We start from the raw sequence: 27,918 nt of genomic DNA, 5'->3' as shown, positions 1-27,918 counted from the left end.
CTATACTAACATGTCAGCATGCTGGCGTTAGCAGTTAGCTCACGTTGTGCTGCTGGCGTTAGCATGTGGCTAAAGCATCATTGTTGTGTTAGCATGCTGGTGTTAGCAGTTGGCTCAGGTACAGTTACGCTGTTAGCTTTAGCATTTGTCTGAAGTAGCTTTAGCATGTGGTATGTAAATGTTGCTCATTGTGAACCTCGTCCCTACCCTGCACACAGCCTTGGCACGCCAACGGAGAACTTTGAAGATGGGGATGAGTCACCTTCCTTTAATTGTGAAGAGGTCACTGACAACACAAACAGGTACACTTTAATTATAATCTTCTGCAAGTGCCTCTGATTGATTATTTCCATGACATTATCTAGATAAAAGAAGAAGCTGAAGGCGTGTGTCAGTGTGTTCACGGGGAGACACCCCCCCCACATGTTACACACACAGCCTCTCCCCAGTTTCCATCTGCGTTTCCATGAACGAGCCTGAAACACGTAAATGGAAAGAAGTGAATTTCCATTCTGGGTTTCTAACGAGGCTGGTTCCCTGACAACAACCTGCTTCCAGTAAACAGCACATCTCACTGTTCGATTACCCAGTTCACCTGACAGACTGTAGGACCCTGGGGGAATTTAATAAATATGATTAGCTTTAGCTCTTGTGTAGAATACCCTCCTGTTTCCAAATCCAATTGAATAAATTGTGTTTTGGAAAAATGAATAAAGGTGATCTTTTTAAAGCATTTGGAGGTTCGGGGTAGGGAGAGGTGTGCACTGGCTCTCGGGGATAAAGGAGTGTTAAAAACGTTCTAAAATCTCAAAGAAATGCATAAAATGATGTCTAAAGTTCTGTTCAATAAACTATTAAAATTATAACAAGAAATAAATTGAATCCAAATGAAAACCCCAGTAAAACAGAATTAAAACATGCAAAATAAAGTAAACAGGCTATACAACAAATATAAGCTCTTAATTAAAACAATCCACATCATAGAAATAAATGATTTAACAATAAATACATAAGAATATTAATAAATAAAATGGTATATTTAAATGAGATGTAATAAACAAAACCACAGGAAGGGAGAGGGATGACTTCCCCCATGCAGGGAGGGGGGTAGGAAACAAATGAATAAAAACACAAGGTTATTTAAAATGTGAAAGCGGTAAAAAAGGCCAGAGTAGGAAGGTCCCTAAAATCCTGGAAAAATCTAATAAATAAATGAATAAATAAGCATTTAAATAATTAAATATGAATGACTTTATTTAAAACCATAGGTTTAAATTTAGCCTTTCAACTGGATTTCCTCAAATCCTCGCCTCACAGAGAGGCACCTCCGTCTCAGTCCAGTTTATGTTGGGGATAGGGAGATCTTTAAATCTTTGAATCCTGACAGCAATCAAATCAAATCAAATGCTCTATCATTAAAAAAACAGCACATTTAAATCCCGTGTCGGTGGCTTTGTTGGGGCTGTAATAAAACTCCTTCAGCTCGAACGGATTTCAATACCTGACCTGTATAACCTCCAAGTCTCCTGACAGCTGTGAGCACTAAGATCAGCCGTGTTCACATTCATTACTTTATGTGATTAATGTTCATTATGATGACTTTCAGAGAGGAGAGGCTTCAGAATTTGAATTGAAAGAAAGAGCAGCAAGTGGACCTTTCAAATACTCAGCACTGTGGATATTATACATCGAACTCTGTTGTGTATTTAGACCGATCAGTAATGTCTCAAATCACACTCGGCTAGTTAGTTACCAACGTTTCCATTTTCCACACCGAATCACAATCAGACTTAATGAACCCAATCAAAATAACGGAAGCTTCAGTTCAGACATATAGTTTATTAAATTGTGAAGAAACACAAGCATCTCTTGATTTGTATATCTCTGTGTTCACTGGAACCTCCGCTACGGTCGTTGAGAATGACAAGTGTCCCGAGTCTAAGAGTTTGTGTAACATGTGAATCCTTGTCTCCCCCTCACAGAGGCGTCTCTCACAGTGAGGGTCTCTGATCTGTGAGACAGGCTGATCGATGGCGGCTATTAGAGCGTCCTCATTAACGCTGTTTTGGATTCAGCCCATCCACACGGGGTATTCATCATCTCCCTCTGCAGGTGTTTGCTTATGTGGGTGAGCCAAGGTGTGTTTTCATAGTGAAACAAGAGAGGGGGAGAGGAACCGAGAGACGAGTGCTCAGATCCTCAGTCTGTTCCTCTTGGCTTTCCTGACGCAGTAAATTGACCGGAGTTTAACTTTTATTTTCTTCTAAAATGAGTCGGTTCTGTATGCATGCTGGAGCTAGTTTAATAAGCACTTGGTTGAACTTGAGAACCAATTCAGAACCAGTTCGCTTTTCCACTGACCGGAGCCGAAAAGAGCCACATCATGACATCGATCTGCACACCAGCTTGGATATCCCTCACAACAAAAACAATGCTCATTGCTATTGAACCTACAAAGCTGGATTGAAATGCAACTTCTCTAACTTGATACCGTTCTCCAGAACCACTCGGCTAACGCTACGCCACCATGACTCAGCATTTACAGACCGCTGCATTGGTATGCTGTCGTCCACCGGCGTTTAGCCTAGCGTGTGCTAGCGGTAGCTGAAAGTAGTTACTCACCGTCTGACTAACTCACAAACAACGTCCACCGATGCATATTTCCCCACACATTTTATTTGGTTTTAATTGGCAGCCTTCAGACTGTGAGTATCATCTCCGAAGACATGGAGATGTTCGCTGAGTCACCGAAGCCAGTCCAATGAATCAGTAACAAGATTTACAATGAATTATCCTCCATGAAGGCTTTGAAGGAGCAGGCACACATATAGTGAACGTGTCAAAGGTTAATAACACATGTCACGCGTTTCGCCTTCGCCTTACTCGCCATGAACTGACATAGGACTCTCAGCGGCTGCAGAGAAAAATAGTTGGTGCCAGAGTTCAACCACTTTTGGGGCCGAGAGCCGGCGATGTTGAAGTGGAAAAACAAAAAAAACGGGTTCGCAATCAGGCACCAGCTCCAAATCGATCCTGGAAACAGCTCCGTGGTTTCTGGATTGTAATGCTATTTTTCCATCAACCCGGAGCTGGAGCTGGAGCTGGAGCTGGAGCTGGGTACTGGGTACTGGAGCTGGAGCTGGAGCTGGGTACTGGAGCTGGAGCTGGAGCTGGAGCTGGAGCTGGAGCTGGAGCTGGGTACTGGGTACTGGAGCTGGAGCTGGAGCTGGGTACTGGAGCTGGAGCTGGAGCTGGAGCTGGAGCTGGAGCTGGAGCTGGAGCTGGAGCTGGAGCTGGAGCTGGGTACTGGGTACTGGAGCTGGAGCTGGGTACTGGAGCTGGGTACTGGGTACTGGAGCTGAAGCTCTGTACTGGAGCTGGAGCTGGGTACTGGAGCTGGAGCTGGGTGCTGGAGCTGGAGCTGGGTACTGGAGCTGGAGCTGGAGCTGGGTACTGGAGCTGGAGCTGGAGCTGGGTACTGGAGCTGGGTACTGGGTACTGGGTACTGGAGCTGGAGCTGGGTACTGGAGCTGGAGCTGGAGCTGGAGCTGGAGCTGGAGCTGGAGCTGGAGCTGGAGCTGGAGCTGGAGCTGGGTACTGGAGCTGGAGCTGGGTACTGGAGCTGGAGCTGGGTACTGGAGCTGGTACTGGAGCTGGGTACTGGAGCTGCAGCTGGAGCTGGAGCAGCACTAACCGGGTCAGTGTGGTGCTGTTTATTCACCGTACTTTAATCACCGTTCTGTTAGTGAGCATTGGGAAGAGCAGGCAGACGTTCTCCTGTGTATTATTGCAGCTATGGGATGGAATCAGTACATGGGCTACACAGGCTGCCATCACAAGCAAAACCATAAGGAAAACTACGCCGGTAAAATGAGTAGGAAACGGCTTCTGCCACAACAGGATGTCAGAGCAGTGAAGGTAGTCAGAGGAGCTGTGCTGACATCACCTGTCTGAAGCCAGAGACACTCTCAGAACAGCGCTGTGAAGAAACAGCGTCAGTTCAGACTGAACACAGTCACTGATGGGGGGGGGGGGGGGGGGTATGCAGCTGCTCGTGGGACAGACAGACAGTGAACATGAGTCAGTCAGAGCGGACGTTAACGATGACGCAATGCCGCAGCTCCACTTGAGCTCCACTCGGCCTCTGAGTGGTGGAAACACAAGGGGTGCTACAGGCTGGAACCAGAACAGCAAAGGATCGGATCTTGAACCGGATCCGGTTTGGTGGAAAAGGGGCATAAGACAGACACATGAGTAAGGAAGGATGCAAGTATGATGACAGCTCGATGCATATTACCCATCACACATCGATGTGACTGCACGCCTCGTTTCTGGCCGTTCACTACTGGAACACATCGAGCTGCAGAAAGTGTCCTTGTCTTTATCTTCCCATCAAAGTGGGCACACCTACCACGCCCCTGCACTCAGATAACACCCACATGAGCAGGATATCCATCGTGTACGAGAACCCTACGCAACGAAGCATTGATACACACCTGGAAACATCAAAGCTAATCTCTGCCGCTCTTCCCACACTTCGAAATGAAGGATGTGAAAAATGTATGACATGAAAGAGATAAGTGTGCACGACAAAAACAAGAACACACATTCATGTAAACCAAACTTGGCCGTGGCATCAGAGGATCTAAATGGTTTTGGCCTCAGGTGATACTTCTGATGACATCAGGCCTCTGAGATCGAGTTTGTTTTCGTACCTGTGGTTAGCTATTGCGTCAGGTGACAGGTGAGGAGTTGCATCATGGTCTTGGCGGTCCGCCTGACTGTCAGAAGGCATCTCTACAGATATTCAATCAGGTATTAAAGTAGCTAACCACAGGTACGAAAACAAAGTGTCTCTAACGCTGCTGCCGCGCTTCGACTCGAGTTCACTACTTTTTCAATCTGCTTTGCATCTGCGTCAGCGGTCTACCAGCGCTGCCAGGAGCTGATGTTGCACCAGATTGGTTAAAGCAGAGGAGAAGGGAAACAGGCAGGTGGAGTGTGAAGAAGCTAAAACCCAACAGCTTTGTGTGAACCGCCATTGTTGTTTCCAGCCAGCTGTAAACTCTGATCAGTCCCAGCACCAGCATCCTCGCATCGGGGCCGTGAATCCAGAGTCATATTTGGAGAATCCTGCTGCCGTAAAAGGACCCATGATTGACCCTGTTGTTGGTTTTTCCCCCACTTTGCTCCATTTTGAAACACACTTTTCCAGTGAAATACCTCAGCATCTATTAGTAGAATTGGCCTTTGGCTTGTAACCATCTATCTAAATGTATTCATTTCTTTTCGTACAGAGGGCCGTAGGTCGTGCTAAGAATCTATCTTATAAAGTAGATAGCAAAGTGTAGCTAGCTATCTCACTAGCAAACAAATGTAAACTTGAAATGCTCACCATTAAGTATAGTTCTTTCTCTTTATGACCTTGTTTTTTCATCTCTCTAGCTAGCTCAAGTTAGGGTTAGGGTTGATAACTCTAACTATGTACTGTACAAAACAAGTAACAAGCTAGGTATCTATTTGAACATTGCTCAGTGCAGCGGCACAGAGCCAGGAGCGTGGCTATAGACTGTATGTGAAAGAACAGGAGCGTACCATGGGGAGGAACTCCATTGAAAATAACTATGAAAAAAGGCCCAATCAGAAAATGGGTTCCCTTTATTAATATGACTTCCTCCGGTGTGTGAGCGCTTCACACGGCTGTCCGTCCTGAGGACCAGGCAGCGTTTCTCTGCGTCTGGTGTTCTGGTCGAGAGGACGATTAAGACGCTGCTGAAATTCCCCAGAGCCGTGTTTTCAGCGTTTGAATGAGATGATGAATACTGTGGGGTCAGCCGGAGGATAAAGGGCGAGATCAGAGAACACAGCTGCTGAGGCCGCCGTCGTCTGCTCCTTCCTCTTTGCGCAGACTGCTCAGTTCATGCAGTGGTCGCACAATTATTGAGTCTGGGCGTCTTATTCTGAAGGATGGTTAGGAGCAGAAAATACCGTGGCCAGAAGAAGACGTTCTCTTTCAGAATGAGCGGAGCATTCTGACTGTTCTGTTTCTCCTCTCAGAATTCTAACTTTTTCCTAAACGTGTGAATTTTTCACGCAGATCTCAAAATACTGACTGTTTTTTGAATATTTCAAAAATGTTAACTTTGATTAAAAATCTCAGAATTCTGACTTTTTGACAAAAGAAATCGGATTTTTAGAAAAGTTTGGTCTCCAGCTGTGTGCGTCTCTCTTTAGTGTCCCCTGGTCTCCAGCTGTGTGCGTCTCTCTTTAGTGTCCCCTGGTCTCCAGCTGTGTGCGTCTCTCTTTAGCGTCCCCTGGTCTCCAGCTGTGTGCGTCTCTCTTTAGTGTCCCCTGGTCTCCAGCTGTGTGCGTCTCTCTTTAGCGTCCCCTGGTCTCCAGCTGTGTGCGTCTCTCTTTAGTGTCCCCTGGTCTCCAGCTGTGTGCGTCTCTCTTTAGTGTCCCCTGGTCTCCAGCTGTGTGCGTCTCTCTTTAGCGTCCCCTGGTCTCCAGCTGTGTGCGTCTCTCTTTAGTGTCCCCTGGTCTCCAGCTGTGTGCGTCTCTCTTTAGTGTCCCCTGGTCTCCAGCTGTGTGCGTCTCTCTTTAGTGTCCCCTGGTCTCCAGCTGTGTGCGTCTCTCTTTAGTGTCCCCTGGTCTCCAGCTGTGTGCGTCTCTCTTTAGTGTCCCCTGGTCTCCAGCTGTGTGCGTCTCTCTTTAGTGTCCCCTGGTCTCCAGCTGTGTGCGTCTCTCTTTAGTGTCCCCTGGTCTCCAGCTGTGTGCGTCTCTCTTTAGTGTCCCCTGGTCTCCAGCTGTGTGCGTCTCTCTTTAGTGTCCCCTGGTCTCCAGCTGTGTGCGTCTCTCTTTAGTGTCCCCTGGTCTCCAGCTGTGTGCGTCTCTCTTTAGTGTCCCCTGGTCTCCAGCTGTGTGCGTCTCTCTTTAGTGTCCCCTGGTCTCCAGCTGTGTGCGTCTCTCTTTAGTGTCCCCTGGTCTCCAGCTGTGTGCGTCTCTCTTTAGTGTCCCCTGGTCTCCAGCTGTGTGCGTCTCTCTTTAGTGTCCCCTGGTCTCCGTTGTGTTTGGAGCTTCTTGCAGCTGCTCATTACCTCTGCTGGATGTCCTCTGAATGCTGCATGTGTTGAAGAGCTGCTGGAACATTTGTGTTTCTATATCTGCATCCTTTCTGAAGCTGCAGACTTCCTCCTGATGGAAGAGTTCTGTAGTGATCGTAGAATGTTTTCTCATCCTGCAAAGCCGTAACACTTTCAAATGTAATGGCGTATTTATTTGGCAGCAGCTCAGGTTTCAGATCCCTCACACGTGCTCAACAGTACGCTTGCATGATGACGACAGCGGCAGTGTGCTCTAACGTAAGCAGATTTTAATTGTGTTCTTCAATAACGGTGCTAATAAAACAGAGTCAAAGCCTGTGTGGAATGTAACAAACCTAAGTACTGAACTTAAGTCTATCCATTTCATACTTCTACTCTACTTCATTTATGAAGCCCATATTGTAGGTTTTAATCCAGCAGCTTGCCCCACCTGGTTATCCTTTATTCCTCCAAATACAAACGCCTTGAGCTTCACCTCTAGTAACGACCCGGCCACTGCTGCTTTACCAAGGATGCAGGAATATCGGGCCATGCCGGCTCTGAAGGCGCCTGGAGATTTGGTGCTTCCGCCTGCATGCACTCCACAACTGTTCCCCAGTTCTCCTGATTAAGGTTTTGTTCACAGTTATAATGGTTGCACGGTTGGATATGGAAAAGTGTTGTCTTGTCTAAGCTTCATAATATACAAAGGAGCAAAAACACATCAGACCCTGCGTAAAGGGTCATTTATTAGGTCAGGGATTGTAAACACGCCACAGCAGCTGTATAGGACTGGTTTTCCGACCTTGATGAGTGTAAATGAAGGAGTTTGATCCTTCCTTTTTAACACACAGAATTGAAACACATCAAGTTGTCTGAACTGGTTTATACTGTTAACAGGATTCGATCGTGTTGATTTTCTTCCTGTTTTGCATCAAAAAGCTGCTGCAGACTTTGTTTTGGACATCAGACCGCCGGCGGGAAATGTGTTCCGGACTTTTTTTCGGTTTTGATGAAGCTGTTGAACTTAATAAACCCTCAGAGTCGGATGATTGGCTCATTTCACGGATGAACTCCTGAATAAACCGTCCATGCAGCAGATAAATTACAGGTGTGCTTCAAACATGGACTTGTCCTCAAACTCTCCCAAACATACACACTGTTGCTCTCTCTTTGTCTCACACACACCCTCTCCAGTCTACACACACACGTGGGAGGGTTGACGCCGCGCTGTCTGCAGTGCGTTGACGAGTATTGTTATTAGCGGCGGTGTGAATAGAGGCAGCAGAACATCCCTGCTCTGGGCTGCTGCAGGGCTCGCCTTTGTTCTGCGCTCCATAATGGCACGCCATAATTACAGTCTTAGCAGAGGAGGCGCACAGGCAGCGTCTACCTCACCCCTCGCCTCACCTCACACACACCTCTCCCATGTGTGTGCTCCTGTGGATATGTGTGTTGCTCTCACAACCTTTGAGTCTCTCTCTCCAGGTCTCCATCAGCGGATGGTACTCTCAGTGCGGCAGAGGTTGAGGGACGAGCGTTGGACCCTTCATGCCTGCCTCTGTTCAGGACAATCGTTGAGCCCATCCTCATGCACGACTCTGAGACCTGGACCCTGATCTCTCCACCTTGCTATCTTCTCTTTTCTCCTTTCTTAACTGGGGACACTTTAGCCACGACCAATCGAGAGTTTCGTCCTCTCCACAAATATAAAAACGAATATTCAAAAAGTATTCCTTTGTGTTTTCTGAGGGAGGAAAACTAATGGTTGTTATCCACAGCCGACGTTAGCAGCAAACTGCTCTCCTTAACAACGGTCTGTTCTCCTTAACAACGGTCTGTTCTCCTTAGCGACGGTCTGTTCTCCTTAGCGACGGTCTGTTCTCCTTAACAACAGTCTGTTCTCCTTAGCAGCGGTCTGTTCTCCTTAACAACAGTCTGTTCTCCTTAACAACGGTCTGTTCTCCTTAGCGACGGTCTGTTCTCCTTAACAACAGTCTGTTCTCCTTAGCAGCGGTCTGTTCTCCTTAGCAACGGTCTGTTCTCCTTAGCGACGGTCTGTTCTCCTTAACAACAGTCTGTTCTCCTTAACAGCGGTCTGTTCTCCTTAGCAACGGTCTGTTCTCCTTAGCGACGGTCTGTTCTCCTTAACAACAGTCTGTTCTCCTTAACAGCGGTCTGTTCTCCTTAGCGACGGTTTGTTCTCCTTAACAACGGTCTGTTCTCCTTAGCAGCGGTCTGTTCTCCTTAGCAACGGTCTGTTCTCCTTAACAACGGTCTGTTCTCCTTAGCAGCGGTCTGTTCTCCTTAGCGACGGTTTGTTCTCCTTAACAACGGTCTGTTCTCCTTAGCAGCGGTCTGTTCTCCTTAGCAACGGTCTGTTCTCCTTAACAACAGTCTGTTCTCCTTAGCAGCGGTCTGTTCTCCTTAGCGACGGTTTGTTCTCCTTAACAACGGTCTGTTCTCCTTAGCAGCGGTCTGTTCTCCTTAGCAACGGTCTGTTCTCCTTAACAACGGTTTGTTCTCCTTAACAACGGTCTGTTCTCCTTAGCAGCGGTCTGTTCTCCTTAACAACGGTCTGTTCTCCTTAGCAGCGGTCTGTTCTCCTTAGCAACGGTCTGTTCTCCTTAACAACAGTCTGTTCTCCTTAGCAGCGGTCTGTTCTCCTTAGCGACGGTTTGTTCTCCTTAACAACGGTCTGTTCTCCTTAGCAGCGGTCTGTTCTCCTTAACAACAGTCTGTTCTCCTTAACAACGGTCTGTTCTCCTTAACAACAGTCTGTTCTCCTTAACAACAGTCTGCTCTCCTTAACAACGGTCTGTTCTCCTTAGCAGCGGTCTGTTGTCCTTAACAACAGTCTGTTCTCCTTAGCAGCGGTCTGTTCTCCTTAACAACAGTCTGTTCTCCTTAACAACGGTCTGTTCTACTTAACAACAGTCTGTTCTCCTTAACAACAGTCTGTTCTCCTGAGCAGCGGTTTGTTCTCCTTAACAGCGGTCTGTTCTCCTTAACAACGGTTTGTTCTCCTTAACAGCGGTCTGTTCTCCTTAACAGCGGTCTGTTCTCCTTAGCAGCGGTCTGTTCTCCTTGACAACAGTCTGTTCTCCTGAGCAGCGGTTTGTTCTCCTTAACAGCGGTCTGTTCTCCTTAACAGCGGTCTGTTCTCCTTAACAACAGTCTGTTCTCCTTAACAACAGTCTGTTCTCCTTAACAACGGTCTGTTCTCCTTGACAACAGTCTGTTCTCCTTAACAACAGTCTGTTCTCCTTAACAACAGTCTGTTCTCCTTAACAGCAAACTGCTCTCCTTAACAACGGTCTGTTCTCCTTAGCAGCGGTCTGTTCTCCTTAACAACAGTCTGTTCTCCTTAACAGCAAACTGCTCTCCTTAACAACGGTCTGTTCTCCTTAGCAGCGGTCTGTTCTCCTTAACAACAGTCTGTTCTCCTTAACAACAGTCTGTTCTCCTTAACAGCGGTCTGTTCTCCTTAACAGCGGTCTGTTCTCCTTAGCAGCGGTCTGTTCTCCTTAACAACAGTCTGTTCTCCTTAACAACGGTCTGTTCTCCTTAACAGCGGTCTGTTCTCCTTAACAACAGTCTGTTCTCCTTAACAGCGGTCTGTTCTCCTTAACAACAGTCTGTTCTCCTTAGCAACGGTCTGTTCTCCTTAACAACAGTCTGTTCTCCTTAACAACGGTCTGTTCTCCTTAGCAACGGTCTGTTCTCCTTAACAACAGTCTGTTCTCCTTAACAGCGGTCTGTTCTCCTTAACAACAGTCTGTTCTCCTTAGCAACGGTCTGTTCTCCTTAACAACAGTCTGTTCTCCTTAACAGCGGTCTGTTCTCCTTAACAACAGTCTGTTCTCCTTAGCAACGGTCTGTTCTCCTTAACAACAGTCTGTTCTCCTTAACAGCGGTCTGTTCTCCTTAACAACGGTCTGTTCTCCTTAGCAGCGGTCTGTTCTCCTTAACAACAGTCTGTTCTCCTTAACAGCGGTCTGTTCTCCTTAACAACGGTCTGTTCTCCTTAACAACAGTCTGTTCTCCTTAACAGCGGTCTGTTCTCCTTAACAACAGTCTGTTCTCCTTAACAACGGTCTGTTCTCCTTAGCAGCGGTCTGTTCTCCTTAGCAGCGGTCTGTTCTCCTTAACAACAGTCTGTTCTCCTTAACAGCGGTCTGTTCTCCTTAACAGCGGTCTGTTCTCCTTAACAACGGTCTGTTCTCCTTAGCAGCGGTCTGTTCTCCTTAACAGCGGTCTGTTCTTCTTAGCAGCGGTCTGTTCTCCCTAACAACAGTCTGTTCTCCTTAACAGCGGTCTGTTCTCCTTAACAACGGTCTGTTCTCCTTAGCAGCGGTCTGTTCTCCTTAGCAGCAGTCTGTTCTCCTTAACAGCGGTCTGTTCTCCTTAACAACGGTCTGTTCTCCTTAACAACGGTCTGTTCTCCTTAGCAGCGGTCTGTTCTCCTTAACAGCGGTCTGTTCTTCTTAGCAGCGGTCTGTTCTCCTTAGCAGCAGTCTGTTCTCCTTAACGACGGTCTGTTCTCCTTAACAGCGGTCTGTTCTTCTTAGCAGCAGTCTGTTCTCCTTAACGACGGTCTGTTCTCCTTAACAGCGGTCTGTTCTCCTTAACAACAGTCTGTTCTCCTTAACAGCGGTCTGTTCTCCTTAACAACGGTCTGTTCTCCTTAGCAGCGGTCTGTTCTCCTTAACAGCGGTCTGTTCTTCTTAGCAGCGGTCTGTTCTCCTTAGCAGCAGTCTGTTCTCCTTAACGACGGTCTGTTCTCCTTAACAGCGGTCTGTTCTTCTTAGCAGCAGTCTGTTCTCCTTAACGACGGTCTGTTCTCCTTAGCAGCGGTCTGTTCTTCTTAGCAGTGGTCTGTTCTCCTTAGCAACAGTCTGTTCTCCTTAGCAGCGGTCTGTTCTCCTTAGCAACAGTCTGTTCTCCTTAACAGCAGTCTGTTCTCCTTAACACACCCAGAATAACAGACAGCTTGTGTATTATACAGATATATATATAGCCCTAAATACTCCAGACCTTTTATTTTTTCCTCTCAACATTGGTTTGAAATAGGTAAGATATAATAAACACAGACACGTTACAAGGGGAAGTAATGGTTTATAAAAAACCTAACCCTAACCTGGAAGAATCCCCCCCCCCCCCCCCCCACGCAGGCCAATACAAGATTTGATTCATCTATAAAAATCCTCTACCTGTGATTTTAGGTTCAGATATCCAGAATATAAGTCCTTAACACGATGAAAGCATTAATGCATCAATGATAATAACCCACTCATTTACTCTGCATGACTCCTTATGGGATGTCATCCATAAGGAGGACTTAGTGAGGTCTTGGAACAGAGCATTTCTACATATTAGTATCGTTGCTTTTACTTAAGCGGCGCTATAGCAAAAAACGCCATGAAGCAATTTCTTTTAGAATTGGATTTAAGGAGAAAGACGTCTTCATGTTAAGGGCTCTATATTCCAGTTTAGGTGCTTTAAGGAGGTTGAAATGCCAGAGAGAACCCTCTGTTTTCAGTCTTGCACAATTGAGTTTTAAAGGAGCGATAATTTGCTCCCTTGCTGCAGCTCACTTCGTCTTCTCCAGTCCAAACCTAAAGAGACGGAGACATAAGGAAAGACAGAAAAAGTGAGCAGGACTGTTGCTCTGAATAAAAGCAGCGACTGGAGGAGGGCGTGTGGAGCAGGAATCAGGAGGAGGAATGTTGGCTGCAGATGAAAGCAGCAGCTGATGGGTAATGAGTGCACCCTTCTCCCCGCTGGAACCAGGAACAAGCCGGAACATCTCCCCGTCTCTCCGCTGAGCGCCCAGAGCATTGTTCCCCCCAGTCTGCAGGACAACGAGGTGTCCAGAGCTCGCCTCGCTAAAAATACGAGCTGCTCGTCAGCTCACGAGGAGTGGAGAGAGAGGCTGGTCCTTCATGGGCCTGGCTCAGTATCAGATTTGAACTGTATGTATGATGCAGTAATGTGCACAGGATTTAAAGGATGAAAACTAACATGCTCTGACACTGAAAACACTGAACTGTTGACTTCATTAATCTCATAACTATTTTAGGTCAATTAAAAGCAACAAGTAAAAATATTAGGTTCAACTTCATATTATTGCTAACTAACATAATACACTTAATTAAAGTCAACCGTTCAGTGTTTAAAAACAGGAGGATATGAAACTGCAGAAACAGATCCGTGCTGCCTGACAAAGTACTTTTACTTTTCACACTTGAAGTAACTCTGGTCATTGTGCAGAATGACTACTTTATTTGTACATGTTGATCTTAGGAAGGAAGGACTTGCTTCCAGAGTGGAGTGTAGTACAAGTAGCGTAAAATACAATCACTTTAAAAAAGTAGGTAGGGGGTTTCCTCGAGTAATATGAAGGTAAACAACAACGTGACGTCGGAGCTTCATAAAAACAAAGCTGTCTCTGCCGTCTGACCACACATCTGCCCCCAGCTTCATATTCCTGGACTCAGTAAACCCTTCCTGACCCACAGAGAGACTGTTTTCTGGCAGCACTTAAACATTTTACAGGGAAATCTGCATTTTGGTTTGAGGGGGAAGCCCCCAGAGAGAGGAGCAGAGACCCTGATACTGGTTTACACTAAACCTTGATGACTAAAAATATGTTGATGCCAATACTGTCACACTTTTACTAAGTAAGGATTTTAACTTTTTTACCATTTAAATATTTCTGCCTGTACTTTCACTAAAGGATCTGAGTTCTGCTCCCCCTCCGGTCTCTGGGCCTATAACAAAGAGCAGTTCAGTAATTATGGTAAGAGTCTATATCGCACAGATCTCATTAATGCACGTCAATGTCATGAGTACTATAAATCACCCAGATTTACAGTAGAGTCAGAACTTCTCACGTTTCTGCAACAGGACGGTGTGTGTGTGTGTGTGTGTGTGTGTGTGTGTGTGTGTGTGTGTGTGCGTGCGTGTGTGCGTGTGTGCGCGCGCACTCTGCTACTCTTCCGTTGGCTTAAAATCAGTCAGTCTCGTCACTTCAGTTTCAGATTAGTGTGGAGAAAAAGAGGAATATGAACATGAAGTCATGTTGGAGAGTTTAGGGTGTGTGTGTGTGTGTGTGTGTGTGTGTGTGTGTGTGTGTGTGTGTGTGTGTGTGTTTCTGGAGAGCAGGAAAGCTTCACAATCCTGCACAGCTTCACTTAAAATATGTAGTTGAAAAGGTCAGTGTGTTCACATGATGCCTAAAACTGTATATTTTAAGGTCATTTTGAGGCAGACATATATTAGTTGTGCGCAGCCCTTCTTTGGAGAAACCTCGATAATATAATATGAAGGAATATTGATCTGTGTATAATCATGATTTCGTTGTGCATTAAAATACCTTGTACTTTATATTAATAACAAATTGGAGAAATGTTTTGGTGTTGTTCCATTATTTGATATTTAAGTGCTATTGTTTTCCCTTTATGTCATTTTAACACACACACTTTATTATCGTTGGTCGTGTTTTTAGTGCAGCTCTATGTTCTTTTAATACACTATGGATTTATTTCGCCGTCCTTTCAACATGTTGTAATTGTTTTATTTGAATTGTAATGCAGTGATTAATATGTAGTTCTTCCCGCCACTGCTGTGCAGACTCCTGCAGAAAGTCATTCTGGTCATTAAACTGCTCCTCTCTTCACACCCGAGTTAAAGCGCGCATTAACTCTTTGTGATGACATGCGGAGCCTGCAGCCAATGAGCTCGCAGCGTGTGTGTGTCTGTGTGTGTGTGTGTGTGTGTGTGTGTGTGTGTGTGTGTGTGTGTGTGTGTGTGTGTGTGTGTGTGTGTGGAGCCAGAGAGGAGACACACACCGTGCAGAGGAGAGGCGCAACACACTCCTCTCATCCACTCAGTACACAAACACACACACAAACACACACACATACACACACATACACAGGCACACACACGCACCGGGAGAATAGGAAGATTTTTAGGATTTTAAATCAGTTTTCTGGACTTTTTGTTGGAACTTTTTCCTTCTTGTTTTTCCTCCAGAGTCTCACCGGCTGCGTGTCCTTCTTCTGCCCGGCTCTGAGCGCCTCTTCTCGGACACTAGAGCGGGGATGTACCGGGTGGAGCTCCTGAAGCCGCTTTAAATCTCCCTTCTCATCCCGAGGATTACTTCTGTGTTTAGAGGGGAGTTGTTGTTCTCTGAAACTCCGGGAACAGATTCCCTCTGATGGTGGGTTCCTGAGTGATGACCCCCGTAGTTCTCGCTGCCCACTCCCCACCCCAATGATGACGATGAGCTCATTATCGGACACTTTGGTCCCGCCGGATCCGTCCAAATCCGCGTTCCTGGAATTTGGAGGTTATCAGGGGCACCAGCAGCCCCCTCCCGGCCTGACGCACGGACACTACCCGGTGCACGCGTTGGTGGGGCCTCCGCAGCACGAGGGGCCCTTCTCCTCCGGTGCTTCTTCGTACGGGCGGCCGCTGGGTTACCCGCCGTACCACAGCCCCGTGAGCGCGCACCACCCCGGGGCTTACCTGGGCTACCAGCATGGGGGGCACGGGGGCGCGCACGGGCACACCAGACTGGAGGACACGGGTGAGTCTGGAGATATGAAGGAGCAGCTGAATTAACCGTAAATATAATGTGGAATATTAATTAAAGTACTGCAGTGAAAGTCTGAGTACTAAGAGGTAAAAATACTACTAATAAAAATATTACTTCAGTAAAAGTACAAAATGATTGGCATTAAATTAAACTAAAAGTGAATCAATTGAAAAGTGGATCTAACTCTAATGTGGAATATTAATTCACTCAGAGGAGGAACATGTACTCAGGTGGAAGTAAAAGTAAAACTACTAAATACTTAAAATACTCCAAGTGAAATCCTGAATTCAAAGTTAACTTAAAGTTCCAAAATATATCAGAAATATAAATAAAGTAAAAACTATATGGAATTAAATAAAGTATAACGAATCAAAGATGAAGTAAATCTCGTGTTTTAAAGGACTGAGGAGTGTGTGGTTTGTAAAGGCTGCGTAAAGAAATGAAGCAAACCAAGAAAAGATCATTTCGATAATCACACGTCTTTATTCCTCAGGTTTCATTTCAACTTAAAATATATTTGGTATTTGTTATCCTTCCTGAATAATGCGGATTCTAAATGAAGCTGCAGGACCGTAAACACACCCTGACCCTGAAACACCTGAAGGATCTCAGGGGGACTTTATTAATTGAAGCGTTTTATAATAATTAAAACCTGTGAAACGTTAAAATTATCCCCAGATTTCACACCGAAGCAAATCTTCCGTGTGTGTAAACGTGCTCGGTGTAAAACCAATTCTGGTTTGAGGCCTGCGGGACTCACCGAACCAGACCATAATATCCAGAACAACATCCTGCAGTAATCATATTTATTATAATAACTAAAGGGGTTAATTTGTCCTCTGTCACCGGGTAGATTTACACCGTGTTTCAAAATAAAGCTTGATTAGATTTCTTATTAGTCCTTAAATGTTTTTGATTTTCCTGAGGCGTCTCTTATTAATTACAAAAGAAATAAATACAATTATGAACGTATCATTCTTCTCCTTTTATTTTGGATGGTATTTGGTCTTCATTTTAATAATGTACACATGCCTCTTTATTCAGTGTTGGTCTTTTATCTGCAATCAGCTCGACGCATTTAATTTCCCGCTGTGGGACGAATTAAGGATTTCTGATTGACCTTATTCATCCCAAAGGATTTGAGATTATATTGATATGTTCACTATTTGTTCTTTTTATTTCATGTTATACATATTTAATATACTTTATTTCTATATTCATAATTTATTTCGGTACAGTTTAAGGTTATTTAAGGAGGAAAACCGCAGTCATTGTCTGATTGGTCCATTTCAGAATAATATCTCTGATATGTTTTATAATGATTGATCATTAAAGTGTTCTCAGAGCTGGTAAAGGTGCAGCTAGTTTGAATGCTTTGTATACTGCAGGGTAGCTGCTGGATTTACTGCAGGGGAACTACAGTCTGATTTAAGGGGTTATATTTACCATCATTAATCCTAATCTGTAACTGAAGGTATTAAATAAAAGTAGTGGAGTAAAAGTACACCTTTTACCTCTGAACTGTAGTTGAAGTACACAGTAGCATAATATTTAAATACTGTACCTCTAAATTGTACATAAGCAAAGTACTTAGTTACTTTACACCACGTCAGAAATCTCTGTCCGTTTCGGTCTGAACTCGTCCTTTCTGTTTCTACCTCTTGTGCGTGAAATGACTTTTCGTTAAGTTAATTTACCACAGGAAAAAACATCAGAGGTGCTGAAAAATACCGGCACATCTGTATTGATCACTTTAGATATTACTACAGTTTAAGGTTGAAACATGTTTTCTAAATTCTACAAATTCTGCAGAAACGAGTCAAACAAATGAACGTAAAACTAAAACGTCCTCAAAACAGATTCCAGATGTGTCTGTGAAATGGTGAACAAATCCGTATTTCAGAGTGAAATCAATACAAGAATTATATGCATGTTTTCGGATCTACACATCATGTGTCCTCAGCTGTTCTCTGTGGGGTGTACCGATACTACAAAATAAAAGCCTGCAGATCAATACCTGAGCCTTCCGACTAATACAGAGTCACTTTATGGTTTAAGGGGGGACAGGACACCAGCTGAGGTGTATCTGACGGACCGGGGGGGCTGGTAGGGGGTGAGAAGGTCAGTGGGGGGCTGATGGTGGAGGGCTCTAGACCAGTATTTTGATGCGATGGGAGACGGGAAGCCAGTCTTTGAGGACTGGATGCATGTAGAAAGCGTCCGAAGAGCCCACAGCCCGTGCATCTCACATCAGAGTACTTTATTTTAATTACATGTTTCTTTGTGCACATGAGGTCAAACCCATCCGACCGCACACATTATGAACGTCACTGCATTAAAACGTACGTCTTTGTTCAAAATCTCCTGTTTTAATTCACTGAAAACACCCCCTGTTGTGGAGTCTCGTTCCACCAGAGCTTAAGATCAAGGTGTGATTTATTTAAGAGTTTCTGAGACAAACAAGGAGTCTGATCATCTCTGCAGCTCCCCAACACTTCAATTTCATATTTGACCTTTAATAAATATCGTGTTTAGTACTATCTGGTTATTATACGAACATGCTTTGGTCCATATTGAGATTTCGTACACATTTTGATGAATTGGGCAGCAAAACACGAGGCTGCTCGTACTCATGCTGATACTCTGTCACATTCAGCTACAGCTTCAGCAGCGAGGTGTGTGTGTGTTCTCCTCCTGCAGACACACACACACACACACACACACACACACACACACACACACACACACACACACACACACACACACACACACACACACACACACACACACACACACACACACACACCGGCATGGTTTTTATTACAAAATATCCAAAATCGAACTCATATATTGAGTCTACTTTTCCCCCATGTTGTGGTCTAATGACTGCCTGGTCTGTCCCTGCACGTGCGATACGATGTATTTTAGGGTACGCTTTCTTTCCTCTGCTTGCTTTTTTCTGATGAATTTCCCAAGTTTCTTCTCTGGAAACATCAAGCAGCGGCTCCTGGACATTTATTAATCACAGTTGTGCTTCAAAGTTAGATGGAGGGCTTTAGCCATATCTGATCCTGTCTACCTCAGTCCTGCCTGCTGTTACTGCGACTGAGCTAAACAGCTGACTTCCACAAACTCTGCAGAGGAGGCTAAACAAACTAAACTAAAATGCATCGGTTACAAGTTCTGTTTTTTAATGTACTTTACCCAAGTATTTCTATTTCCTGCTACTTTATAATTCTACTCCATTACATTTATATGACAGTACAAGTACAAGGTCTGAATACTTCTACTTTTACTCAAGTACAAGACCTGAGTACTTTCCCACTTCCAGTACCACCGCTTGTGTATAAATACACAGTTAGACCTGAACCGTGTATCCTCCCGTCAAAGTATCTGAATAAAGTCTGGGTACTTTAGGAACATCTTGATGTTGAATTTGATGTTTTATGTTCCTCTCCTGCAGAGCACGAGAAGCCCGGCTCAGGGCTGGAGGGGGGGGAGGTGCGTCTGAACGGGAAGGGGAAAAAGATCCGGAAGCCCCGGACCATCTACTCCAGCCTCCAGCTGCAGGCCCTGAACCAGAGGTTCCAGCAGACGCAGTACCTCGCCCTGCCAGAGAGGGCCGAGCTGGCTGCCAAACTGGGCCTGACGCAGACACAGGTACACACACACACACACACACACACAGAGACACACACACACACACACACACACACACATTGATCATCGTTAACTTCCGGAGACGCTTCACTTCATTAGACTTCTTGTCTTTGCAACACAAATATTTGAATTTGATATTTAAATTAAAGGTCATTTTATTTTTATTTTTATAAATTGTGTCTCGTTTTTTGCACCTTGTTACTTTGACTTCTTAATAATTATTGCATATTTTACTTACTGTTAAAGGAGTTAAAAACTGTACATTTCTACCCCATATTTTTAATTATCCTCATTCTTTATCCGGCTCATTTTATATACAGTATATGAAGAAACCATTTAATTTATTCGAAAATAAACTAAAGGTTCTTTGATTTTAACTTTATTTATATTTATATATTTATATATATATAAATATATAAATATATAAATATATATATATATTTATATATTTATATATATTTATATATATATATATATATAAATATATATATATATTTATATATATATTTATATAAATATATATATAAATATATATATATATTTATATTTATATATATTTATATATATAAATATAAATATATATTTATATATATATTTATATATTTATATAAATATATATTTATATAAATATATATTTATATAAATATATATTTATATAAATATATAAATATATATTTATATATTTATATATATATATTTATATTTATATATATAAATATATATAAATATAAATATATATATATATTTATATATATATTTATATAAATATATAAATATATATATATTTATATATATATTTATATATAAATATAAATATATATTTATATATATATATTTATATAAATATATATATATAAATATATATATATTTATATATATAAATATATATATATTTATATAAATATATATATATTTATATAAATATATATATATTTATATAAATATATAAATATATATATATTTATATATATATTTATATTTTACTTAGTTTATTATTTTATAGCCAATTCTTTAACTTTTTTATTGATCAGATGTGTTTATTGTCTAATCTCTCGTTTTATTTGAACATTTTCTTCTATCTTATCTTTATGGATATTTTCATTGATTTTATTAACATTAATTTGAATTTTCTTCTGATATCTGGATTATTTCTCAGATTATTTCTCAGATTATTTCTCAGATTACTTCTCAGATTACTTCTGACTAAACGTCTCCTCTGCTTTTAATATGAATGACTTTATGTCCGGAGCGTCTGTAATTACACGCTGACCTTTATCTGGAGTTCATGCGGGGACGTCCCGATGACATTTGGCTGCACACACACCTCCCTCTTTACCTGGTTTACTACGTGTGTGTGTGTGTGTGTGTGTGTGTGTGTGTGTGTGTGTGTGTGTGTGTGTGTGTGTGTGTGTGTGTGTGTGTGTGTGTGTGTGTGTGTGTGTGTGTGTGTGTGTGTGTGTGTGTGTGTGTGTGTGTGTGTGTGTGTAATTAGAGGAACAAAGGTCTCGTGAGTTTAGTCATCGATGGTTTGTCACGACATGAAAACAGTATCAATAAAACGAGCCAAAACAAAAAGTCACCACGCTCGTTAAAGAACAGGTATGTGTGTGTGTGTGTGTGTGTGTGTGTGTGTGTGTGTGTGTGTGTGTGTGTGTGTGTGTTTGCATGTTTATGTCTCATGTTATTTCTATAGAACAGAGAAGAGGCCTAAACACATTCTCCTGCAGGAACACTAAAGCCATTGCATCGTAGACTATGGTAATACAACACCTCCTCACACATGGTTGTGTAACTCATATCTAAACGTATGATACTGCATTGTTCTTACATTACATTTCATTTGGCTGAAGCTTTTATCCAAAGAGACTTACAGTCAGGGGAGAAACCCTAGGGATTCAAACTCCCCACAGCTGATTGGTTGTTTCGTGATGTATCGAATCCTGTTGTAACGTATCGTATCCTCAAGTGTTGTGTCGCTTTACGTCATAGCGCGATGTATCATAGCATAACATATCATACCGTACCGTACCGTATCATATCATACCGTACTGTATCATATCATACCGTACTGTATCATATCATACCGTACTGTATCATATCATACCGTACTGTATCATATCGTACCGTACCGCACTGTATCGTACCGTACCGTACTGTATCATATCATATCATACCGTGTCGTATCCTCAAGTGTTGTGTCGCTTTACGTCATAGCGCGATGTATCGTAGCATAACATATCATACCGTACTGTATCATATCATACCGTACTGTATCATATCATACCGTACTGTATCATATCATACCGTACCGTCGTACTGTATCCCTAGTACTGTACTGTATCCTATCGTACCGTACACGTACTGTATCCATATCATTATCATAGTCGTACTGTCGTATCTATCATATCCGATACCGTGTCTGTATCATATCTACGTACGTACCGTACTGTATCATATCGTACCGTACCGTTCTGTATCATATCTACCGTGTCGTATCCTACGTACCGTACTGTATCATACCGTACCGTGTCGTATCCTATCGTACCGTACCGTACTGTATCTACCGAGTTACCGTACGTACTGTATCATATCGTACCGTTGTACCGTGTCGTACCTACTGTACACGTACCGTACTGTATCATATCATACCGTGTCGTATCCTATCGTACCGAGTACTTGTATCCATACGTACCGTCGTACTCTATCGTACCGTACCGTACTGTATTCGTACCGTACCGTACTGTATCATAATCATATCGTACCGTGTCGTATCTCGTAGTACCGTACTGTATCATACCGTACCGTGTCGTATCCTATCGTACCGTACCGTACTGTATCATACCGTACCGTGTCGTATCCTATCGTACCGTACCGTACTGTATCATATCATATCATATCGTACCGTGTCGTATCCTATCGTACCGTACCGTACTGTATCATACCGTACCGTGTCGTATCCTATCGTACCGTACCGTACTGTATCATATCATATCATATCGTACCGTGTCGTATCCTATCGTACCGTACCGTACTGTATCATACCGTACCGTGTCGTATCCTATCGTACCGTACCGTACTGTATCATATCGTACCGTACTGTATCATACCGTACCGTGTCGTATCCTATCGTACCGTACCGTACTGTATCGTACCGTACCGTACTGTATCATATCGTACCGTACCGTGTCGTATCCTATCGTACCGTACCGTACTGTATCATATCGTACCGTACCGTACTGTATCGTACCGTACCGTACTGTATCATATCGTACCGTACCGTGTCGTATCATATCGTACCGTACCGTGTCGTATCCTATCGTACCGTACCGTACTGTATCGTACCGTACCGTACTGTATCATATCATACCGTACCGTGCCATATCGTACCGTACCGTACCGTGTCGTATCCTATCGTACCGTACTGTATTGTGTTGTATGGGTTTGTATTGTATCCTATCCAATCGTGCCGTGCCATATCTTACCGTATCGTTGTTTATGGTATCGTTTCTTATCGATGGTAACGTATCGTACCGCATAATCGTAGTGTCCTGTAAGGTATGGAATCGTATGGAATCGTACATGTGAAAACAGGGTTGGGGTACGGTTATGTTTCTGTTTTAAAGAGCTATAGTTATTGTTTCAGCAGCTGGTATAAGCTAACGGTTTAACGCCCTCACAGATACGTTCCTATTGATTTTTGTATTAGTTAATGCATCCCAAGGACACAGGTTTGAGTTTAAATAATCAGTTGAACAAGTGCTGACTCATTTCAGGCTCTGAGGAACCATTTATTTTAGAGGTCCAGAGTGCAGACGTGTTCCCCTGCTGCTGACAGGTGGAGGCGCAGTGTCACTGAAACACTCACCAGCTGTGTGTTAGTGTAGGGTTCTAATACAGAAGGTACTGGCACACACACACACACACACACACACACACACACACACACACACACACACACACACACACACACACACACACACACACACACACGTCGGACTGTGCAGCTGGAAACACACACTTGGAGATAGTGATCACACACATTAGAGAGCCAAACACTGACCGCTCTGCATCCAAATCTCTCTGGGAATCTCAAAGGGTCCCAAAGCAGCTGAGAAACTGCACGTAGCACGCTTTTATTTTGAAAATCTCCGCTCAATTCAATCTGCGTTACAAACATACAGTGACACACAGAAAGGAAAATGGAAGCTGAAATAGCAGCTACTGAAAAAGACTGAAGTTGTGGACCGGTATTTGTTTGTTGTGATTCTATTATTATTTGTTGCTGTGAGACGAGCCTTTGTGTAAAATGGTTTTACTTTGGATATTGGAAGTACATTTCGCCGACATCACTGCACATTTACTCAAGTATCATATTCAAGAAGTACTTGGACGTTTGAACTTGTCTTGAGTACTGAACAGTCATTTCCTGCACATTTATATTTTCTACTCACTATCTTCTTTCCTTTTTCATATTTAACTATAATATCATCAGTATTTCAAAAGTCACAAACACTTCGACCTGCATCGTGATGTAAAGTCACTGCAGTCAGACACCTCGCGTTTTACACAAATTTAAATCAAATAAAGGAATCCTCACGTATCGTAACGGGACGTAGCGTCAATAACTTACAAGACATATTGTCCAAAGCAGCCGAGAGGGAATGATGTAAATGATATCATATCTTTTCATGCTCTCAATCTCTCTAATCTCTCACTCTCTCTAATCTCTCAGTCTCTCAATCTCTCAATCTCTCAATCTCTCAATCTCTCAATCTCTCTCAATCTCTCAATCTCTCAATCTCTCAATCTCTCAATCTCTCAATCTCTCTCAATCTCTCAATCTCTCAATCTCTCAATCTCTCTAATCTCTCAATCTCTCTAATCTCTCAGTCTCTCAATCTCTCAATCTCTCAATCTCTCAATCTCTCAATCTCTCTAATCTCTCTAATCTCTCAATCTCTCTAATCTCTCAATCTCTCAATCTCTCTAATCTCTCAATCTCTCAATCTCTCTAATCTCTCAATCTCTCTAATCTCTCAATCTCTCAGTCTCTCAGTCTCTCAATCTCTCAATCTCTCAATCTCTCAATCTCTCAATCTCTCTCAATCTCTCAATCTCTCTAATCTCTCACTCTCTCTAATCTCTCAGTCTCTCAATCTCTCAATCTCTCAATCTCTCAATCTCTCTAATCTCTCTAATCTCTCAATCTCTCTAATCTCTCAATCTCTCAATCTCTCAATCTCTCAATCTCTCTAATCTCTCAATCTCTCTAATCTCTCAATCTCTCAATCTCTCTAATCTCTCAATCTCTCTCTAATCTCTCAATCTCTCTAATCTCTCAATCTCTCAATCTCTCTAATCTCTCAATCTCTCTAATCTCTCAATCTCTCAATCTCTCTAATCTCTCAATCTCTAATCTCTCAATCTCTCAATCTCTCTAATCTCTCAATCTCTCAATCTCTCAATCTCTCTAATCTCTCAATCTCTCAATCTCTCAATCTCTCAATCTCTCAATCTCTCAATCTCTCTTCTTAAGATATCCAGAAATGTATAAAGTCATAAGCTTTATGGGGACACAAAAATACTTATCTTAATGGTATGATTTTCTTAAAATAGAACTTGTTGAACTTGGAGAGAGTTCAGGTATTTATAAAAGACCTGATGTGGTTTAATTACAGCTGCATTTATTATTTATGGAGCCCCTTTTTATTTTATTTCTAACAGCTGTGACGGAAGACAGCGAACAATAGAGACGTGATTAAATGAAACTGCATGACCTCCTCTTAGAGCTGCGAGTGAAAGTGCATCATTTATTCCACATATTTAAACTCAATTACATCTGAAGTTAGATTTTATTTCAGAAAATAAAATATCTTCATTGCACCACTTCATAAAGTCCCATAAAACCCCGGGGGAAAAACTCCCAGGAAACGTCCTCCTCTCGTCTGATTCATTTGATCTCTCGGTTTGTCTCGGCTCGGATCAGAAGCGGCCGCCATTATTAATGTGGCTCATTATTAAGAGTGATGCATGTCTGTGCAACGTGACGCTCCATCTGCAAACAAAGAACATGCCAATTATATTTACAAGAAGTCAAATGAGGCGAAACCACAACATTACACACACACACACACACACACACACACACACACACACACACACACACACACACACACACACACACTCCTTCACTGATACCTGTTATAGGTAAGGTCTAACTGCATTTAACTGTCATATTCACACTCATATCATTTCTTATTTTGTGGCTGCAAGTGTGTGTGTGTGTGTGTGTGTGTGTGTGTGTGTGTGTGTGTGTGTGTGTGTGTGTGTGTGTGTGTGTGTGTGTGTGTGTGTGTGTGTGTGTGTGTGTGTGTGTGTGTGTGTGTACTTACTATCCCGGGAGGATTATTTATTTATTTTTAACAAATAAAATTTAATTAAATTGAAAATGTTTTAACTGAATTGAATTCAAATTAAATTAGTACAACATCAAATGATGTAAAACAACGGGAAAAAGTTACAGCAAAATGTGTTCATTTTATTTAAATGAATAAAAGCAATAAATAAAATGGTTCAAATGAAACACATTCAAAGACGTGTTTCATTATGAACCCCGGTTTGTCTGTTTATTCTCTCTTGTTGTGTAAGGCAGACACGCTCCATACATATATTTATATATTGGTGATCTAAATATTCACCGCTTATTTTCAGTATACTTCATTTTTATGTTGTTGTTGTTGTTGTTGTTGTTGTTGCTGTTGTTGTTGTTGTGATTTCTTTAACCTTGCCCCGTTCACGTGGCGTCCCGTCTGGTATAAATTAAGTAAACGGCGTCTGACCCCCTCCCCGTCTCGTCCTGCAGGTGAAGATCTGGTTCCAGAACAAACGGTCCAAATACAAGAAGATCATGAAGAACGGGCCCTGTGGACCTGAGGGGGGGGAGCACCTGGCCCCTCCGCCGGCCCCCTCCCCCTGCTCGCTGTGGGACATCAGCATGGCGGCTAAAGCAGCACCGGGTCACTCCGCAGGATACATGAACAATTTCTCCCACTGGTACCCCCCCCCACACCAGCAGGACTCAATGCCCAGGACTCAGATGATGTGACAGGAAGCAGACGAAGCACTTCCTGCGCAGGACTTATAGCGGGGGACGCAAACGGACACGAGTTCATCCCTTCCTGTCCCCTGGTTTGGAGGTCAATGGTTTTCTGAGTGTGTTTTTGGTTGTGATCCTGAAATATAAATAAGGCCTAAAGAGATTTTATCATTTTGTTCTCCCACATAAAGTATGTCAGTAAATACCCCGCTGGTAGAGTCAAACAGAGGTTGCCAACGAGTCTAATGAGCGGCTGGACGTCATCACGCCCGACATTAGCCGCCCTTAGCTTAGCGGTGGAGACGTGAAGTCATGTGCCAATGAAAAAATCCCATTGGCTTTTTGTGTAGTGAACCAGGGAGATGCTGCCTTCAGGGTCCAATACAGAAATACGCCACCCTCCAGAGGAGCTCGGCCCGCCAAGACTGTTGTGATTAAGCTACAACTTGGACTATAATGCCGTCCCTGCGTCTCTGCTTTTGACTTTTCAGGGTTTTCAGTGTCTTACGGGGGTAAAAAAGTAAAAATGATAAACAAAGGAGTTCCTCAGGGCTTCTTAATGGGACCCTTTGGTTTGATGAAAATCAGGTCTAATCAGGTTGGTTAAAGAACCAAAGTTGAGAAATGATTTATTGATTTTTAATTACGTGTATTTTCTATTTCGCACCCGATTTTATAAACAAGCTGAGAGTTTAAAAAGGCAATGAAAGGAAATGTTGTATCTATACTTTCACTGTCAAAGCCTTAAAGACCAAAGCCATATGTGTGTGAAAATTCATGAGTTTTGTCCATTTTTATATTTTCATAATGAATTTAAGAGTAAAATGTTCAGTTTGGACCCTTAAGGTGATTTTGGAGGTGGTAATTAAAGGCAGGGTTTCATTCATTACTTTCAGTGTGGTTTTTACTCTCTGAGTTTTTCTTGCTGTCAGTTTTAAATGTTTCCTTCCAGGAGTTTACAGGCTTATATGTGCGCCATAATTGGGATGTATTTAACAACATTTGGTCAGGACTTGCTCTGTTATTGGAAATAAATCAACCCCATGATCTTTGCCACCATATTTCATTTTGTTTGTTCAACTTTGTTTTTGCATCTTCAGATCAAATCGAATCTTAACTTCAGTTTATTTTTTGTTTTTTACCCGATTAAAAAGTTTGACCTTAAAAACTGTATATATTAATTTGATTTTACAGTAAAATCTGAAATTGAACTTCTTATCATCCAATGTTAACCCTTTAAAAGCCAGTGTGTTTTGATAATTCAATAGTTTTAAAGAATAATAACTCACTAATGTTAGTGATTAAAAACAGGATTGGTTTTGAATGCATTTATATGTTGTTGTGCAGTGTCAGATATTCTTCAAATGTTGCCTCAGAACAAAACCTACAGCTTCTGAACACATACTTTATTAATGTCCTGCATTTATTTAAAAATACTGTATGAATTCATATAAAAGCAGAATTATTGAGTCAAA

At 42.7% G+C, this 27,918-nt stretch overlaps 1 protein-coding gene across 2 annotated transcripts; it reads left to right on the top strand.

Moving 5' to 3' along the window:
* On the top strand, positions 1 to 27,918 carry LOC134878075 (homeobox protein Dlx4a-like). Of its 2 annotated transcripts, XM_063903878.1 has the most exons (4): positions 1 to 118; positions 219 to 302; positions 19,151 to 19,347; positions 26,210 to 27,918. In XM_063903878.1, the coding sequence occupies exons 1-4, from the start codon at positions 19 to 21 to the stop codon at positions 26,450 to 26,452; spliced, it is 624 nt and encodes a 207-aa protein (XP_063759948.1). In that variant the 5' UTR covers positions 1 to 18; the 3' UTR covers positions 26,453 to 27,918. The 2 variants fall into 2 exon arrangements, with proteins under 2 accessions (XP_063759948.1, XP_063759946.1); XM_063903876.1 differs by lacking the exons at positions 1 to 118; positions 219 to 302 and adding an exon at positions 14,952 to 15,678.

This window comes from Eleginops maclovinus, chromosome 16, assembly GCF_036324505.1.
Source record: "Eleginops maclovinus isolate JMC-PN-2008 ecotype Puerto Natales chromosome 16, JC_Emac_rtc_rv5, whole genome shotgun sequence".
Classification (NCBI taxonomy): Eukaryota; Metazoa; Chordata; class Actinopteri; order Perciformes; family Eleginopidae; genus Eleginops; species Eleginops maclovinus.
This window is presented reverse-complemented; position numbering and strand designations above follow the sequence as displayed.

Coding starts and splice junctions, on each gene's coding strand:
- LOC134878075 (XM_063903876.1), top strand. CDS start 15,363: ATGATGACGATGAGCTCATTATCGGACACTTTGGTCCCGCCGGATCCG. Junction 15,679..19,150: donor CACCAGACTGGAGGACACGG/GTGAGTCTGGAG, acceptor CCTCTCCTGCAG/AGCACGAGAAGCCCGGCTCA. Junction 19,348..26,209: donor TGGGCCTGACGCAGACACAG/GTACACACACAC, acceptor CTCGTCCTGCAG/GTGAAGATCTGGTTCCAGAA.